The 18,568-nt window shown below is 35.2% G+C and overlaps 1 protein-coding gene across 1 annotated transcript; it reads left to right on the top strand.

Annotated features, from left to right (window-relative positions):
- Window positions 1-205: 205 nt before the first annotated feature.
- LOC148947696 (putative mitochondrial transporter UCP3) lies at window positions 206-17,642 on the top strand. The gene is made up of 7 exons (XM_089096206.1): window positions 206-251; window positions 2,928-3,194; window positions 9,456-9,634; window positions 11,772-11,881; window positions 13,028-13,240; window positions 14,024-14,306; window positions 17,484-17,642. Exons 2-7 carry the CDS (start codon window positions 3,066-3,068, stop codon window positions 17,581-17,583), a joined length of 1,014 nt encoding a protein of 337 aa, XP_088952332.1. The 5' UTR covers window positions 206-251; window positions 2,928-3,065; the 3' UTR covers window positions 17,584-17,642.
- Window positions 17,643-18,568: the final 926 nt, after the last annotated feature.

The raw sequence follows: 18,568 nt of genomic DNA, 5'->3' as shown, positions 1-18,568 counted from the left end.
TTTCCTATAAAATGGTGCACTTAGCAACATGAAGCAAATATCCCAACACCACTGGCCAACTTTCTAAGCCTCACCAATTTCGCAATCACAAAGGCCTAAAAATCTAGCTTTCATTGGCAAAAATATCGTGACGTCAGTATTGCAGACCAATATATTAAGCAGTTCCTAGACATTGCGAACAATCAACAACATAATTTTCTACCGTGAACAACTGAAAATTTAATGTACGGAAGGAAGCAACTCCTTGTCAGGTAATTTCATCGTTTCCCTGTTTTAAGTTAATTTTAACAAATATGTAATTCCAAATATATTATAAATGGAGTCTTTAGCCTGATTAAATAAAAAAAAAGTTTTTGTAAATGAAAGTAAGGAGCGACATTAAAACTTAAAACGAACAGAAATTATTCCGTATATGAAAGGGGCTGTCCTCTCCTCAACGCCTCGCTCTTTACACTTTTTATTTAATTTTTGAACATTTTTTAATTAATGCAGGTTTTGATTTTCGCTCAGCATACATGAATAATTAAAACAAAATTTGCTTAATAATTTTACTTTTATGTGGTTAAATGGCTTTCTCGAAAGTTGTTTAATTTTATTTACGAACGTTTTTATTAGTAATAAATATACGTAACTTACGAATTAACTTACGAAACGAAGTTCTATATTCATATATTTTTAAAACGTATATTAGGGGGTTTGCTTCCTAGCCAATACCTCGCTCTACGCTAAAGTTCGAATTTTGTTCCAATTCTTTAAAAATGATTCTTAATCACAAAGGCCGTTAATTAGAATAAATAGCTCTTATGAAAGTACTAAAAAGCTTTGGCCTAAAGAGCGAGGTATTGACTAGGGGGCGAACCCAATCATGTACGGAATAATTTCTGTTTGTTTAAGTTTTGATGTTGCTTCTTACTTTCAGTTGAAAAACTTGTTTTTTTTTATTTAATTTCTGGTCGTTTTTTTCAATAATGCTGGGAAATCAGGCGCCCCCTTCAAAGCAATGTCCCTTCCCCCATGAAAACTTCCTCCATTGAAAGATCCTCCTACATAACCCCCGACCCCCCCCCACTACAAGAAAAATTCCCCCTTAAAACGTCTGTATTTTTCCCAATAACCAAATACTATATGTAAACATTGGGTAAAGTTCATAACTTTCAGCCCTCCCCTCGGGGACTTTGGGGGATTAAGTCATCCTAAAAGACATAGTTATTATATTTTCAACCATGCTGAACAAAATGACCCGATCTCAACATTTTGATCGAGTGACTTTGGGGAAAAAATTATCGTGGGAGGGGGCCTAGTTGCCCTCCATTTTTTATGGTCACTTAGAAAGGGCACTAGAACTATTAATTTCCATTCGAATGAGCCCTCCCACGATATTCTAGGACCACTTGGTCGATACGATCACCCCTGGGGACAAACAAAAAACAAAAAATCAAACACGCATCTTTCTTCTTTCTTCTTTTTTCGTGATCTTTCTTCTGGCATAAAATACAAAATTCCACATTGTTGCAGATAGGAGCTTGAAACCTCTACAGTAGGGTGAAAATCACATCTGATGGTGTGATTTTCATTAAGGTTCTATAACTTTTAGGGGGTGTTTCCCCCTTTTTTCGAAAATCAAGCAAATTTTGTCAGGCGCGTAACTTTTAATGGGTAGGACTAAACTTGATCAAACTTATATATTTGAAATCAGCATTAAAATCTAATCCTTTCGATGTATCTACTGGTATCAAAATTCCGTTTTTTAGACTTTCGGCTACTATTGAGCCGGGTCGCTCCTTGCTTACAGTTCGTTACCACGAACTGTGTGATATCTGGTAAAAAAAAGTGTAACTTGCAAAGTCCTACTTGTTTCTCCTATCAAACAGTTCGTGGTAACGAAGTGTAAGGAGCGACCCGGCTCAATAGTAACCGAAGCTCTAAAACATTTTTGATACTAATAGATATATCAAAAGAATCAGCTTTTTACGCTGATTTCAAATATATAAATTTCATTAATTTTATCTTACCCATCAAAGGTTACGAGAAAATTTCCCTGATTTTCGGGAAAAGGGGAAAACAGCCCCAAAAAGTCGAAGTGATCTCAGTGAAAATCACACCATTAGATTCAGTGCATCAGAGAACCCTACTGTATGGGTTTCAAGCTCCTATCTGGAAAAATGTGGAATTCTGTATGTTTTGCCAGAAGAAAGGTCACGAATGCGTGTTCATTTTTTTTTTTTTTTTTTCCGCGGGGGTGATCGTATCGAACCAGTGATCCTGGAATATCCGGAGAGGGCTCATTCGAACGGAAATTAAAAGTCTCAGTGCCATTTTTAAGTGATCAAAAAAATTTGGAGGGCCACTAGGACCCGTCCACCGCCCCTTTTTATTCCCAAAATCGTCCGATCAAAAGTTTCATAGCCATTTTGTTCATCAGAGTTGAAAGGGTCAATAACTATGCCTTTGGGTGTAACATGACCCCCACAGCCCCAGTTTTCCCATTGTTTGTGCATAGTATATGTTACTGGGATGCAGGCACACATTTCCGTGTGTGAGGGGGCACATTTTTTGCTGGGGGTTTTTCCACGGGGGGATTTTCCATGGGAGGGAAGTTTCCAGGGAGTGAACTTGTCAGGGGAAATTATACGCTGAGGAAATTTGCCAGAAGTCTTATACAAATTTTTTTTTATGTGTCTTGCTTTCTCTTTTCTGTCTCAATTTTAGGCGCAGAGTGGTTAAGAGTAATTGTCCGGGGTAAATTTTCACCTCTAATGTTTAATTTATTTTCTGTACCCCTCCTCTCCCACCCTGTTAGTTAAAATCAGTAACCAGAATTTATTTAATTATTTTACATTTATAAAGACCAACCTGCAAAATATGGCAGATTAAATCTTTTACTATGTGTTAAATCTAATTCTATGTTGTTTTGTTTTTCATTTCAGAAAATACAGTATTTGCTCAAACACAGACGGCGAACCCTTTTGGCTAACCCACCCGGTATCTTGACTGCCTCTTCATTTGTCGACCTGAAAAGCGATTCACTGCCATAACATCATCACAATATCACCCATAGAATCAACATGGCCCCAAATATTGCAATGAAAAAAGAAGAAATTCCATTCTACGCGAAACTACTAACAGCTGGCACAGCTGGATGTATTGCAGATTTTGCAACGTTTCCCTTTGATACAGCTAAAGTCCGATTACAAGTAGGTTTTCAGAACCATCACATGTCTAAATTATTCAAAATGATATTGTAAATTTCAGCACTTCCATGTGCTAATTCCAACTAAATATCCAATTAAGAAACCAACCAAAAGGTTTTGTCAAGATGGGATTCTCATCATTCTACAAGGAGGGTCGGATTAAGACATTGCACGGCGCCAAGGCCATTCGAACTTTAGGACCACCTTAAGAAGAGTATACTTTATCGTAATATCAAAGTAAGCATGTAAGGGACACAAATTAAGATTCCTTATCCAAAATGTAGTACTAGATTGGGGATTCTCTCGTCAGGTTGTTATATAGAGGCTAGGATTAGCCCTCTTTTTTAACTACATTTTCAAACTGACTACACTGTATATTATAATTCACTATACTGAAAATTTTCCAGGGGGGCCAAACGCCAAAATATCAGTTATGGTTGGGTGACAGGGAATATATTTCAGGAATTTTTTTTCGTAGGATTGTTTATTTTTAAATACTTTTAGGAAAAACTCAAATAAAAAGAGCAATTAAGTTGCATGCAAAATGAAACAAAATACAAGTAAATTTTAAACGACAAGAATTCCTGGCAAAGGGATCAATTTATTTAACCAATAATATTAAATTATTTTGTATGTAATCTTAAACGAAAATCAAACCCAAACCGAAATTACAGAAATTTTTTGGTTCCGTAGATTATAACAAATGTAGACTTGTCTTTATGCAATTTTCTACGCCTTAGAATAGTTTACAGAAGGAGTAGAGATGGCCAAAAATGATTTTCCCTGCATAGATACCACGTTTTGATTTTGTAACGGCCATGTAAAGTGTACCTCTTTCATAACAGGACAATTCTCCCTCCCTCGAACTTAAATCCCTTATATATTCAGACATTAAAAAAAATAGAATAGCGAAAGAAAAATTTTTTTAACTTACTATCCAGTTGCCAAATTAACCCTCTTTCTTGTTAGTGTCCTATTCAACTAAATAAAATGAACAGGTTCAAAAAAAATTTCAAGTCACAAGAGAATCTTATCAAATAGTTTGTGAAAAAGTAAGTGACTTGGACGAGAACTAAAATGCCAAATTCACCAAAACTAAAAATGGAATTCTCATGACAGTTGCTACACCGGCAGTATTGGCTTTTTACGCTGCCTCTAAAGTATATAAAATTCTTCCAATTTCTTGTTACCCACCCAACACCAAAAACCTGATAAAATGTGCACGATTTTTGAAAAAAAGGGTAAACACCACCAAAAAGCAAACGATTTTGTTTAAGATCCATTTAGTAGATACATCATGTCAGAGAGCCCTAGCATAGAGCTTTAAAGTACCGGCTTTCAAAATGGGTAATTTCACATTTTTTTTTTTCAGAAGAAACATCGTCGATGCATGTTTATTTTTTTTTTATCACAGGGGTGATTGTTTTATACCGAAGGTCCAAGAAAATTGGGGGGGAGCTTATTCAAACGTGAATTTAAAGCTCTTTTTTAAGTGACCATACAGACATGGCCAGGGGAAAGTCTTGTTTTTTTTGTATTTTAAGACATCAAATTCCGACTTTACCCTGACGAGGACAATTTTGCAATCAATTTAGAATTCTGAGAAGCTAATTGATTTAAACTATCAATAATATATATTTTAGGCTTCCCAGTTGCAAAAGAAGTAATGCCATACGGTGGCAGTACTGGATTCAACCAGCTGATTCACTTTATTTGTAATGAAAATATGCTACGTTTTGGTCATCTGTAATTGCATATCAACTATAATGAGGGGGTGACTCATTCTTTAGGTGGGAGTAGGATAGATTCTTAAAAAAAGTATATTTTAATGGACATAAAAGTATATTTTAATGAACTGCTTACTCTTCATGAGGCTTCAGATAAATGTTGAAAGAAGTAGGGGGAGTATTAATTAATTAAATTGTTTCTCTGTTCAGATAAAATGTTACATTCCCATGTCTACCAGCACAAAGGTGGAAAATGCAAGGCAGGTCATCATCAGCCCCGCCAGGAAATTTCTTTTGGATGGCAAATACTGCTAGGAACTTGGTTTTCAGCAATTTTAAATGGTGTTATTTTCTTTTCTATTTATATGAAGTACTTTAATGTGTTCTAACAAATGTATGTAATGTATTTATCGATAAAAATCCTGTTGTAGAGGTTGTGATGGATTCAGTTATGTAGAAGATCAAAGGTCTCGTAGAATTTCAATCCATGCAAACAATAATACTCCTTTTTCATCCAACCAAAATTCTTTAGTAATAATATTAACAAGGAATTTTTACCAGAATTACTATTTATCGCTAATTTTTTAAGTACATTCAAATTTTATCCAAAAATTAATATTGCAAATTTAAACGTATTGCGGTATTAATCAACGTACAATTATTGATTTGCACATTAAAAAAAATTAACCAGGGATTTAAGGGACCAGTACCTCAAATCATATCCTGATTAGGCCTGGGTATGATTTGGAGAACAATCAAAAATTGAATAAAAAAAGAGAACTCTTCATGAGAAAGCAAGGAACAAATGTGAAACCTATATGACCATATCACTCTTTATATGAAGGGGGCTGGTTCCTCCTCATCTCCTTATTCTTTACTGTGAAGTTTGGCTTTTTCAAATTTTTAAAGAAATTTTGCAATTGGAAAAATAAGATTTTTCAAAGCACTAAGAAAGTTTTATTTAACGAGCAAGGCATTGAAAAGAAGTTTTTTTTCAAGTTTTAAACTTGTTCCTTACTTGAGTTGAAAAACCTTTTTTATTTGTTTAATTATATTTCATGAAACTGTAAAGTTTTATGAATACAGTACTTTTGGTAAAGCAGAATAAGCGATCAAAATTTCAATGATCTCTGTTTGGAGTTTGAGAGGTAATCAAACAGTTCGTGGAAACGATCTGTAAGTAAGGAGCGACCCGGCTCAATAGTAACCGAAACTCTAAAAAACGGATTTTTATACCAATAGATGTAACAAAAGAATTGGCGTGTTATGCCGATTCCAAATATACAAGTTTCATTAAGTTTAGTTTTACTCATCCAAAGCTACGAGCCTGAGAAAATTTGTCTTGATTTTCGAAAAAAGGGAGAAAGGCCCCCTAGAAGTCATAGAATTCTAAGGAAAATCACACTATCGGATTCAGCTTATCAGAGAACCCTGCTGTAAGGGTTTTAAGCTCAAAATGTGGAATTTTGCATTTTTTTTGCCAGAAGAAAGATCACGGATGCGTGTTTATTTGTTTCTTTGCTTTTTTGTTGTTTTTTTTTCAATGGGTGATCGCATCAATTCAGTGGACCTAAAACGTCGAGAGAGGGCTAATTCTAACGGAAATGAAAAGTTCTATTACCCTTTTTTAAGTGACCAAAAAATAGGAGGGCAACTAGGCCCCCTCCCACGCTACGTTTTTCCCAAAATCGTCCGATCAAAGTTTTGAGATAACTTTTCTTCAGCATAGTTGAAAGGCCCAATGGCTATATCTTTAGAGATAAAATGACCTCCTACAGCCCCTTGGGAAAGGTTTTTACGTTGTAAAATTTACCCATTACTTCATTTGTTATTGGGAAGTATGCATAAATTTTGTGAGTAGGGAGCGGAGGACGAATTTTCTGCTGGAAGGATTTTGCACCGGGAGAATTTTATATGGAGAGGGGTTCCCAGGGGGTGAAATTTTCAGGGGAATATTTACACTGGGTGAATTTGCCAGAATCCCTATACGAAATTTCGTTGTCTTGCTTTTTCTTTACCGATTCAATTCTAGCCGTGGTGATGTTAAGGGTAATTGTCCGGGGTAAATTTTTGCAAGGGTTGAATTTCCCAGAGAATATTTCTGTGGGAAGGGGGATTTTTCCGTGGAGGAGCCAGGTATCCTGACCCTTATTTATTAAACGATCAGAAATTAAATAAGTTTTTTCGCCTGAAAGTAAGGAGCAGCATTAAAACTTAAAACGAACAGATTTTATTACGTCTGTGAGAGAAGTTGCCTCCTCCTCAACACCTCGCTCTTTACGCTAAAGTTTAAATTTTGTCCCACTTCTTTAAAAACAACTCCTGAAACACAAGGGTCGTAGGATTAGAACGATAAGTAACTTTTTTTTAAAGGGCCGAAAAACTGTAGCGTGAAGAGCGAGGTGTTGAGGAGGGGGACAACCCACCTAATATACGTAATCGTTTCTGTTCGTTTGAGTTTTAATGTTGCTCCTTACTTTCAGTTGAAAAAAACCTGTTTTTTATTTATTTAATGAAGCTTAGAGACAAACATTTTTCTATAAGGCAATGGGAAAAATATTTCAGTTAAAGTAAAAATATATAAAAATGAAAAAAAGTAATTAGTTGCAAAAAATACACAAAACAATTGCCTACTTACAAAAACTAAGATATAAACTCCCAGCAATCAGTTCTGCATAGCAATGCCGAAGCGTTGAACGGATATTTTATAACAATATTGACAGTTTTGAACTTGGCTATCAAACACCAAAATATTTAATGTCTTTTCACCCAATTGCTTATAAAAAGTAACGTATTATCAAAGTAGTTTGTTCAAAGTAAAAGATTAAAACTAAAATTATGAAAACAAATAAAAATTTTTAATTCAATATATTTGGAATACCAAACGCCAGTATATTTGACACCTTTATGCTTCAGAAGTGTAAAAAAATAAATATTGTTCAAAGTGACAACTAGATAAATACCATCACTCCTGGAAAAAATAAATGTTAATAAAACACACAAAAAACGTATCCGTTCAGGGGGAAAATACAAAAACTCCCAGCATTCCTCAGGGGAAGCATTTCTGATTATAGTGGCTTCATGTATCAGCTCATGGGTACTCATGCAATGCAAGCAAAAGTAGACGGCATATCTTTACCGAGATTGCCCCTTATTAAATTATTTTCCTTGTGTTTTCTATAATTAAACGAACTTTCTTAATTATTAATAACAAATACATATTTAGGATCACCATAAAAGCTGATTCTTTTATTGAATGTTATCATTAGTTACGCTCTTACACTTTCGTTATTAACAAGGATCATTATTAGTAACCATTCATTACTATGAAGAATTTTTTTTTTTTTTATTAACTCCAACCAAATCATATAGAATAAATATTTATGAAAAACTGAAAACGGATCACTCAGAGACAAATTAGAACTTATATTTTCCTTGTCAAGGGTCAAAATCTATTGGCAGGCAACCAACAATGGGGCAACACACATTCTTTCCATGTTTTTCCTTATTCTGCTCTTTTTCCTTTGGTTTCTTTATAATTACTTCATAGATTAATTACTTCATAATTACTTTGTAGATTGATAGTTTGTGAAGCTACCCCTTTTTGTTTCTTCATAGCTGTGGTAAAACAAGCAAAACTGATAAAAGAAAATGGCTGAACATGGGTTTCATAGTTTGTCATAACCTCAGTGGCTAACGTTCTTTCGGTATCTTTGTCGTATCTCAGTATCCTAATGTCAGCCCTCTATCGTTTGCACGGCCCAGGTCAATGACCCACTCCCTGGAAATAATTTTTTTGGGCTGCATTACCGTAGGCTACCATTAAAAAAAGAACGGGATAAAATTGATGGAACAACTTAATAATAATAAAGACAAAGAAAAGGACCAGACAATACTAAGCCGATGTGACCGGATCCTGATGCGTATTTGGAATTATTTCAAATTCAAATGCATATCTGGAATTATTTTCAACGGGCAAAAACAAAAAGAATAGAAAACTGCACATTAAAAACGTAAGAGCAGAAGAGTAGAGACATAAGAGTAGAAAGAATGGTCAAGAAATGAAAAACTGCCAATAAAAACAATTGTATAGTAAAAGCACCAAATTGCAGGATGATATGCTCTTCTAGGTACTAGCCTACACAGTATCAACATATTTTCTTGGTACTAAACTACAATATATCAGCATATGTCTAGTATGGCAAGTAAAAATTCCATCCCATAATAAATGTATTGTAAAGAAACTTGCAGTGGTAAAAAGCTGAACAGAAGTCAAATAAACATTATGAAATAGACTGTTTTTTGTTACGAGTATCATTTAGTTTAAAATGAATTGGCTATTGGAAAATGGATGATCTACATGACAAATAAAACTAAACTGAGATTCCCAGTTTTGAAAATTAGTTTTCTTCATTCCTGAATCATCCGGCCAAGACGCAAGTCCCGTCTTATGTTAAGGCGCAAGAAAGTTCTTGTAGGAGGGAGTAAAATCAGCAGACCATACTCCTGTGTCTACTTTAATGTTTTATTCTTTTAGGTTCAAGGTGAAAATGCTGCAAGTCGTTCAAAAGTAATCCACGCTCCCTATAATGTACCTGTGATGTCTGCTGGACTTGCTCCCCGAAAAACAATTACGGTAACTCCTCGAGGACCCGGACCACGATATAGGGGAACAGTAGGAACTATTATGACTATTGCAAGAGAAGAAGGTCCTAAGTAAGATACTTTCTATATTAACTTTCCATATTCAAAACACAGGACTATTGCATCAACATTAGTAATAATATTATTATTGCCTGTGTGTCCGTAACAAAATGTCTAAAATTCAAAGTGTTGAAGAAAAACCTTGGCTATGAAGCTAAATGAGTACAGCCTGGGGAAAAAAAGCCTAAGACTTTTGTGTGGCCACTGGGGTTAATCAGGCTTAGACAACCCTTAGTGATCGATGGGACTGAGAATAGTTCCAAAGGCTCAAACGTGCTAGACATTTTTCAAATAGGTCCACAATTATATAAACTATTAACAACTAAACTGACAAAATTGAAAATATTGAACAGTAAATTGAGATCACCTGTTGAGATTCAAATCCAATTGGGGAAAAAAAAGAAAAGAAAAGAAAAACTATAAACATCCAAAGGTTTTTAACGAAACACAGAAAGTCACTCTGTCTACCAAGGACACTAAAAATTACACGATTCTTTAAATTAGTAAAGTGGTAAATAACACAACTGCATACGTGTTAAGAACTTAGGAAAACCGCGGAACTCAATTTATAATGAAAAATGCCTCCATGTGCAGTTGAGTTATTTTACGCTTAGCGGTTGCCAAGTTTTAAAATTAGGAACGTGTGTGAAAAATCAGCAGAAAATGAGCGAAAAGTAACTCTAGAAAAGGAGCTCTAGAACTTTTCTGACTGCTTTAGCAAAAGGCGAACACTGCCATAAATCTAAGCTATGTGTTAATATGAATGTTATTAACATTATTGAAGATTAAAATTTCAAATTGTTAGTTAATTGACATACCTACAAAACCATCTTTTTAAAGAGACCAATTATTGCTATATTTATCCCTTTCGGTGATAATTGACACATAAATAGAATCGATGATTTTATATAAAAATGTTATAAAATGTCACTTTTGTTACTGAATTTTTACATATTCTCACTAGCTTATATTTTGTTCAATAGCCTGACTAAAAATAATGGGTGTATCATCCTATTGATTATTGCATAACTCGACGATCAGCAGCAGATAAACTGGGTGCTATAAATTTTGATTTGGCTTATTTGTAAACAAGAAAAGTTTCCGCTTCTCTTACGATTCAGTTGTGGCAACAGCGAGTCCAGGGGGACTTGTTGGTCATGTGTTAATCCTATGACACGGTATTCCACTTGAGACTGCAAGCGGCCAAGTCTATTAGGCTTAGTTCACTTGTTCACCTGTGAGTAGTACAAGCATATTCAGTTTCCCATTTTGCATACAAGTAGGGTGGACATTGTCTGTCACGGGTCAACCCAAAATCAATCCGATCTTTCATCCCTTAGTTCTATGATTATCTACCTTATTTTTGCCCTAGGAATGAAATCTGGACGGATGGATGATAGACTTATCTATCAACAAGTGAAATGACATCATTTTTATACAATCCTTAAAAGAGACTATGCCAGATTTCCTTCTTACCCGGACCATCTTGGCTTTTTCTACAATTAGTCATGGCTTGATGGCCGTAACTGCTTGATTTTATTTAAACGTCTTTCAAGAGTCCAGCTCTTAGTATGATACGTATGTAGCTTTTGCACACACCTAAACACGCCAATAAGTAATCAGCAGCAACACCCTGTGTAACATAAAAAAACTACCCGGTGTAAAGCAAACAAAGCTAAATGAATAGTAAATGAGAATTGTATGACTAAATAGCAAATGGCAAGCAAGTAACGACTAAAGAGCTAGTAAGTAAGTGAGAAATACCTGAAGAACCTTTTTTGCTTCAATTTTTGCATCGGGTATGAAAGATTAAGTGATCTCCAAGCCCCACCGAATTTTTCGTTATTGAGCCACCATTTTTCGATTTTTTTTTCTGCAAGAGCCACGATTTTGTTTTTCTGCAATTAAAGCTGTTCATCCTTTTCACATCTTGCATATAACATAAATTAATATTTATTGAAAAATTGTAGTCATAATTTTTTAACAGTTGCAAGGTTAAAATATACCATACAAGTTTGAAGGTATAGTCACACCTAAGTGAGAATTCGAAGTAAAAAAGCTGACGGGAATTCATCAAACTCTTTGAAAACCAAGATTTATCGTATTTTTTTTTAACCCAAAACTAAACAAATCACTTTTCTTCTTCAAGGAGTTTATACAATGGTTTAACAGCGGGACTTCAACGTCAAGCAGCATTTGCGTCAATTCGAATTGGCTGCTATGACACTACTAAGGCCATCTATCAATCTAGGTTTCAAGGTAATTTTATCTGACCCTTTTTACAGTCTTACATTTTTTTTCTTATTAGTATTGTCTTATATTCTAAGAAACCTCCAAGAGCTACTTGAGAAATTTCAAATTCTAAATAAATACACTGCACTAGCCTAGTTTGGATGCGCTAATTAAAAAGGATTAAAGATGAAAGCAATTTTAAATTGAGCAAAAAAAAAAAAAAAATCACTCCAATTTCTTTGCTTCTTGGTTACAGCCATAGATGAAACCTAGAAAAGAGAGAACCCTGACCCATATTAGCCAAGATTTAAAGACAGATTAAAAAAAAAATTATCATATAGTATTGGGATTAATGATTCATCTGAACAGTAATTTGTTATTAAAAGAAGAAATATTTGGATCTTGAAAGAGCATGAAACTCTCAAATGACATCCAAACGAAGCAATAAAATACAGCATTGAAATTACCATTGTATAAAACCTCTCAACTTAAGTATTTACAGACTCCCACCTCGAGCAACAAGGAAAGTCACATTTTTGCATGGGTAGCATTGATGCCCCCCCTATTCTTTTTCCTTTTTTCTATGGGTAATTGTATCGAACTGGCGGCAGTAGGTTATCGGGTGAGGACTTAATAAAGACTGATTGCTCCAGCAAAAAGTTACTTAGGCCTTCAAAAAACGATAAAAAAATTTTATATCTATTTTTGGAAGCGAGAAAAGGAGGAATAACGCACTTAGGGAGATAAAAAAAAAAAACATCAAAGCATTTTGAGAGCCAAGGGGCTGTTCAAAAATGGATCGGACGAGTTATGTATATTACTTTTTTTTAAGGACGAAACATTGTTTTGGAAATTATAATATTTTGAAAATCCCCATATATAGCTGGGTTAGCTTGACTTAGGATAATAGCTATGTCTAACCAATGAAATCATGGAATTTGACTACTCAGTGACGATTACACTTGATTATCCGAAATTTACAGCTCGAAAATTTGACTTCTTTCTGAAAAACACTATATCTTGTAGTATATATAGATGTAGTATATATATTTTATATTTTGTAGATAGGAAATATATAGATTACCATACCTTCAAAGATACCCCCTCGAGTATATTAATCAAGCATATTAAAGGTGCTAATTGTCAAATATAAAATTCAGAAATCTGTTTTAGGTGATGTCAGGTCATCAGATGGGGCTAGTATACCTATAAGAGTATGCGCTGGTATTACCACTGGTGCATTAGCCGTATTAGTTGCCCAACCAACGGAGGTTGTAAAGGTCCGTTTTCAAGCCGCAGCTCGAACTGGGAGCTCTAAATATTCATCAACAATCGGTGCTTATAGAAATATAGCCAAAACTGAAGGAGTTCGAGGACTCTGGAGAGGTAAGACTCCCTTGTTTTATGCTTTAATATAAAATACCATTCGTTCTTTGTTGTTAGGTTACTTGCTTGTCTGAGAAAAGAGTTTGAGCTTACAGACAATTTTTACTCGTTCTAGGGGAATCCAAAACATATCCTAGTGGTCTGAGTTTTTTTCAGTTTTCCAGGGAGAGTCAATGCCCAGAGAACAATGAATATAATGTCAAAAATGTATTGGCCTTGTCATAAATACAAAATACTGAAAAATTTATTTGGCAAAATTAAGGAAATAGAATTTAAATTTTTATCTCTTAAATTCGGACGATAAAAGTTTTTAATTGGACTTAAATTTAAATTTGGATGAAAAATACGTTCGGAAATGTCTTAGTTCTGCTAATTTTAAACTCCCTTTCATAGTAGTAAGATTTTAATTATTTGACATAAAAACAGGCCTATTATATGCTCCAAGTATATTAATAAGTTAATTTACGTACAAAGTCCAACCAATTTAATTGACAATTCTTGTAAAGTGTAGTTCAGTGTTTAAAAGTGTAGTAGCTTGTTTAGTTTAATCGCTAAATAAAATTTATTCATGCTTAATCAACGTTAGTTTTACGGATGATATGGAACTTAGCTTCTTAGCTTCTATTTAGCTTCATTAGAAGATAGAGGAAAATATTAGTAATATGGAAATACAAGATTCTTCTCATAATCAAAGGATAATTCATAATGTTAGTTTAGGTCCACAAAAGGTAATTCAGTTGAATTTCAGCTATTGATCACTTAATAAATAATCCATTCCTCTAGGAACTTTCCCAAACGTCATTCGTAATTCGATCGTCAGTGTTGCAGAGATTGTATGCTACGATGTTTTCAAGGATATGATCCTACGAAATCGAATCTTTGAGGACGGTATACCATGTCATTTTTCTGCTGCTGTTATGGCTGGTTTCAGTGCTACCGTCGTCGCGTCACCTGTTGACGTAGTCAAGACGAGATTTATGAATTCTCCGTCAGGAAAGTACAAAAATGCTGTAGATTGCGCTATAAAAACAGCTGTGAAAGAAGGACCAAGTGCGTTTTATAAAGGGTAAGGTTTGCAAACAACTATTATAAAACTGAAAAATAATTTCACGTTTTTTTCCGCTGATATTATTGTTCATGCATGGAAACAAATGCTGATCAAAGAAAAATGTTAGTAAGGACTTTTTACGCTCTGCTAGGTAAAATTTAGAAGTAGAATCACGCTTTATAGTACAAATAAAATATCAAGGAGGCACACTTGTGCCTCTCTAAAGAGGCGACCCACCACAATGTTAAGTGATTTCCGGTCCTAGAGGTCGCAGAGAGACGGCGGTGATCGCATTTGCTAGCCCAAGCTCAAACTAAGAAACGTGCAAAATTTCATCTTCCTCCGACTTTATCTTCATGGGGTAAACTGGGCCGGAAGTTTCGACCCTCCCACCACATCCCCCCTTTAACGTTGTCCGATCGTTGTCCGAAATTTGAAGGTTAAGCTTTCCTGGGGCCCGGGAGCTTATCCTAGAAATTTCAGCTCAATCCGATCACTCCTTCTCTGTTTTCCAAAAACCAGATATAGCCACTTAATGTTCATTTCTCTTTTTTTTTTCTTAGCCACGCCTACAGGTCACAGTTGGCAACGGATCCGGGTGAATGAGGACTCATTCGAACCGGAATTCGACCTGTTAGGGCCTTTTGATATTTTCAGACCGAAAAAATTTTCCCCCGAATTTACATTTACGAAAAACCTCGTTTTCCTATAAGAGCCCATGTTAATTTTTCCCACCACAGCCCCCCTTGAACGTTGTCCGATCGGGCTGAAATTTAGAGGATAAGCCTTCCTGGGGCCTGGGACAGAGGGAATTTTTTATATATTGAATTTAAAGTTTAAAAAAGAAACTCAGTTTCTTTTTTAAATCCAATCTATTAAATCCTTCGGCTCAACAGGCGTCTCCAGAAGAAAACCACAGTCGGCCTTCAGGTTACAGGTAAGTCTCCACTGCTTTGATAACATGCCGTATACCCGCATGCTCGAAAACAAGTTGAAAAAAGAAAATCTTACTGTGCATTTGATTTGAGTATTCAGGAATTAAAAGCCTTAACACAAGAATCGTAAAGAGCGGGGGGTTTGGGGGGTGGCAGCCCCCAACTTTAACTCCTGAAACGATCAGCTAACAGTTAGTCAAGCAATAATAAGTAATAAACTGTACAAAAATGTGCAGAAATTATTTGAAAAAAACTACATTTTCTAAAGAGTTAAAGAGGCTGAGTCACAAGTTCGAACCTTAAAACGTACAGGGATTAGGAGGTACAGTTGGGGGGCTGCCGCCCCCAAAACCTCCCACTTTGGCAGCCTTTAAATAAAAAAAACTAAGTTTTTCAAGCTGAAAGTAAGGAGCGACATTAAAACTTAAAACGAACAGAAATTATTCCGTACATGAAAGGGGCTGTGCCCTCCTCAACGCCTCGCTCTTTACGCTAAAGTTTTTATTGTTTAAAAAAAGAGTTGTGAGAAAGTCAAACTTTAGCGTAAAGAGCGAGGCGTTGAGGAGGGCACAGCCCCTTTCATATACGGAATAATTTCAGTTCGTTTTAAGTTTTAATGTCGCTCCTTACTTTCAGTTTAAAAAACTTGTTGTTTTTTATTTAAAGGCTGCGAAAGCGGGGGTTTGGGGGGCGGCAGCCCCAGCTATACCTCCTAATCCCTGTACGTTTTACGGTTCGAGCTTGTGACTCAGCCTCTTTAACTTTTTAGAAAACGTAATTTTTTTCAAATAATTTACTTGGTAAGGAGCAATGCGTCAACCATGCATTAGTACTTCTTATTCATTATTTGTCAATTTATGCCTAATCACATAGACCAGATGGGTATTTGAGGTATTACGTGGGACATTGTTTTCAAACGCTCCCTCCCGACTTTCCAGTATAAACTTGTTCTGCATCCTGAAATGTCTTTAAGAATCGGAATTCCAATTATGATTTTGTGACAATTTTCTGCTTTATTGTTTTCTGCCTTTTCTGCTTTATTGTATTCGCACCTTCCCAATCAGTGTAAATTTACTGCATGTTAGTGGTTAATCCTCTAGTTAGAATAGGACATTTTCGATAATTCTTAACTTTGAATTTTAAATTGGACGGTCCTTTTAAATTATCAAATAATTGTCCTGTGTAATTGAAACTAATCTTGATTTTATCTTTTCGGTTCCAAAATTTCTACAACTCTTAATATATCAGTTAAACTCTACTTTTTCAATAATCTTTACTTTTTAATGGTCTTATGTGTAACACTACTGTGTGTCGAGTTTAATTTTTAAGCTAAACCTTTTTGATATAGTATAAGCCAGCGATAAAATGAAGGATAAGGCATACGTTCAGTTCAAACGTTGAAATTCTGCGCTTTTGCTATGTCACCATCAATATATAGCCAATATCCAGAGGCCAAACGGATTGATTCAACCTCTATATCTTTTAGTTTTGGAGATGACTGTTCTATTTGCACACTCAGAAATAAATTTTACAAAACAAAAGCAAAGAACTACCACCCCAAATGATGAGAAAAATTTTAGGCATTGAATTAAATCACTTTCAGTAGTCCAAATTGACTTAGCTGTTAGCTCATACTTTTGATGCCAAAATTTAACTCACACTAAAATAAACAATTTTATTGTATTAAGACGTAAAGATAATTCTGGTAAAAAAACATGATCATTTACCGCTAGACACTTGGTACGTTGCAGTCAAAACTAAAAATGCATATTCTTTTTCATTTTTATCAGTTGTTTATTTTATGGGAGTTCAATGATCAGGAATTGTAGATACTTATGGTTTCATCAAATAGTTTTGGAATTCAAATGTATCTGGGATATGTTTTCTCATATTGTATCTTTACATTATGACTCGCAGTAGAGCCTGTCGGACAACAGGAGTATAAAAATGGTAGCATAGGCCTATTCATTTGAGTCGACAAGGAAAATATTTTGCCCTTTCCTCCTGCGCAAGATTTGAAGTCCTTTTACCCATCTCCTCTCCTCCCAAAAAGGTGAAAGTGTCAAATTTTAAGGGTAACATAGGAAAAACTAGCTTTATCCCTTTTTAAGTAAACCTGACAGCATAATGAGAAATATTCGCTTGGCATCAGGGTTCAGTTTCCCAGTGTATAGTCGCACGATTATTGAGATCGACTGGACGTTGCCGACACAGGCGGTTACATAAGTAGATTTTTTCTTAATACAGTATTTGTTTTTAGATTTGTGCCAGCTTTCAGTCGTCTCGTTTCATGGAATATTTGTATGTGGATCACCTATGAGCAAATCAAAAAAGCTGTCGATCAGTCTTTCCGTTCTTAGTTAGTTTAACTGTGCTATTTTTATTTCCTTTTTTTACAACGATTAAACGTTTTCCTTACATAAAAGAAAACCAATTTCTTGAACTATATGGTAGTGAGACAGGGAAGCAATGTACAAGTCGGGTGCGGTATCTTGTCGTTAGGCTGCGCAACATGAATTTTTATAGAGAACTAAAGAACGGAAAGAGTTTCGGTTTTTCTGGCAAGAAACGTTTCTTTTTAGGCACCCAAGATGGAGTAAAATAATTGTACCAGGAGCTCCATTTTATCAACTGTAAGCTTTTCCCCATCGTCCAATTATTAACCAACAATTTTCTGCTATATCGAATAAACAGGAGTGTTAGCTGACAAAATTTTTAAGAAGGATCAGCATAGTAGTTGAACAGAAATCCCAAGAAAATCAAAGCCTGGAAAAACATTTCAGTTTCCTATCAGTATCTCAATATTGCACTTCTGTTTCTCCAAAAGCGATTCTATCCGTTATAGAAATTAACAGTGATCGCAAACAATTTTTTGCCAGCTTGTGGAAGCACAATCATTAGTAAAAAGGAAAGCGGAGCCTTCTTTTTTTTGAGAAGGAGGATCAGGAAAGTTTCTTCTTTCTGAAATAAAGTTTCTTAGCCTCTTACCCAACGTTAACTATAGTATGGGCTGTCAGGTTGGATACTATTGAACTTAGAAGTTTGAAAACTTATATCTACTCAACCAAAAGAAGAAAACATTTATAAAAATCTAAAATCAACAGTAGACAAGTAAATTAAAAAATATTGAGGGGAATCGAAAGTTCTTGCATGTGCCATTGAATAGTGAATTTTGCCTTATATTTTCATCTCAGTAAACTCAGGAAATAATTCGGTGGTAGAAAAATTTTTGGCGTGGTAGAAATTTTACGGCCGTGGCGTACCACGGCCGACCGTACCGGTGACACGCCGGCGCGCCAAAGTTTTTTTGACGGCGGCGCACTGAAATATTTTTGGGACGCGCCG

The sequence above is a fragment of the Artemia sp. Qi Xiang Cuo genome, chromosome 10 (genome assembly GCF_049724085.1).
Source record: "Artemia sp. Qi Xiang Cuo chromosome 10, ASM4972408v1, whole genome shotgun sequence".
NCBI lineage: Eukaryota > Metazoa > Arthropoda > Branchiopoda > Anostraca > Artemiidae > Artemia > Artemia sp. Qi Xiang Cuo.
This window is presented reverse-complemented; position numbering and strand designations above follow the sequence as displayed.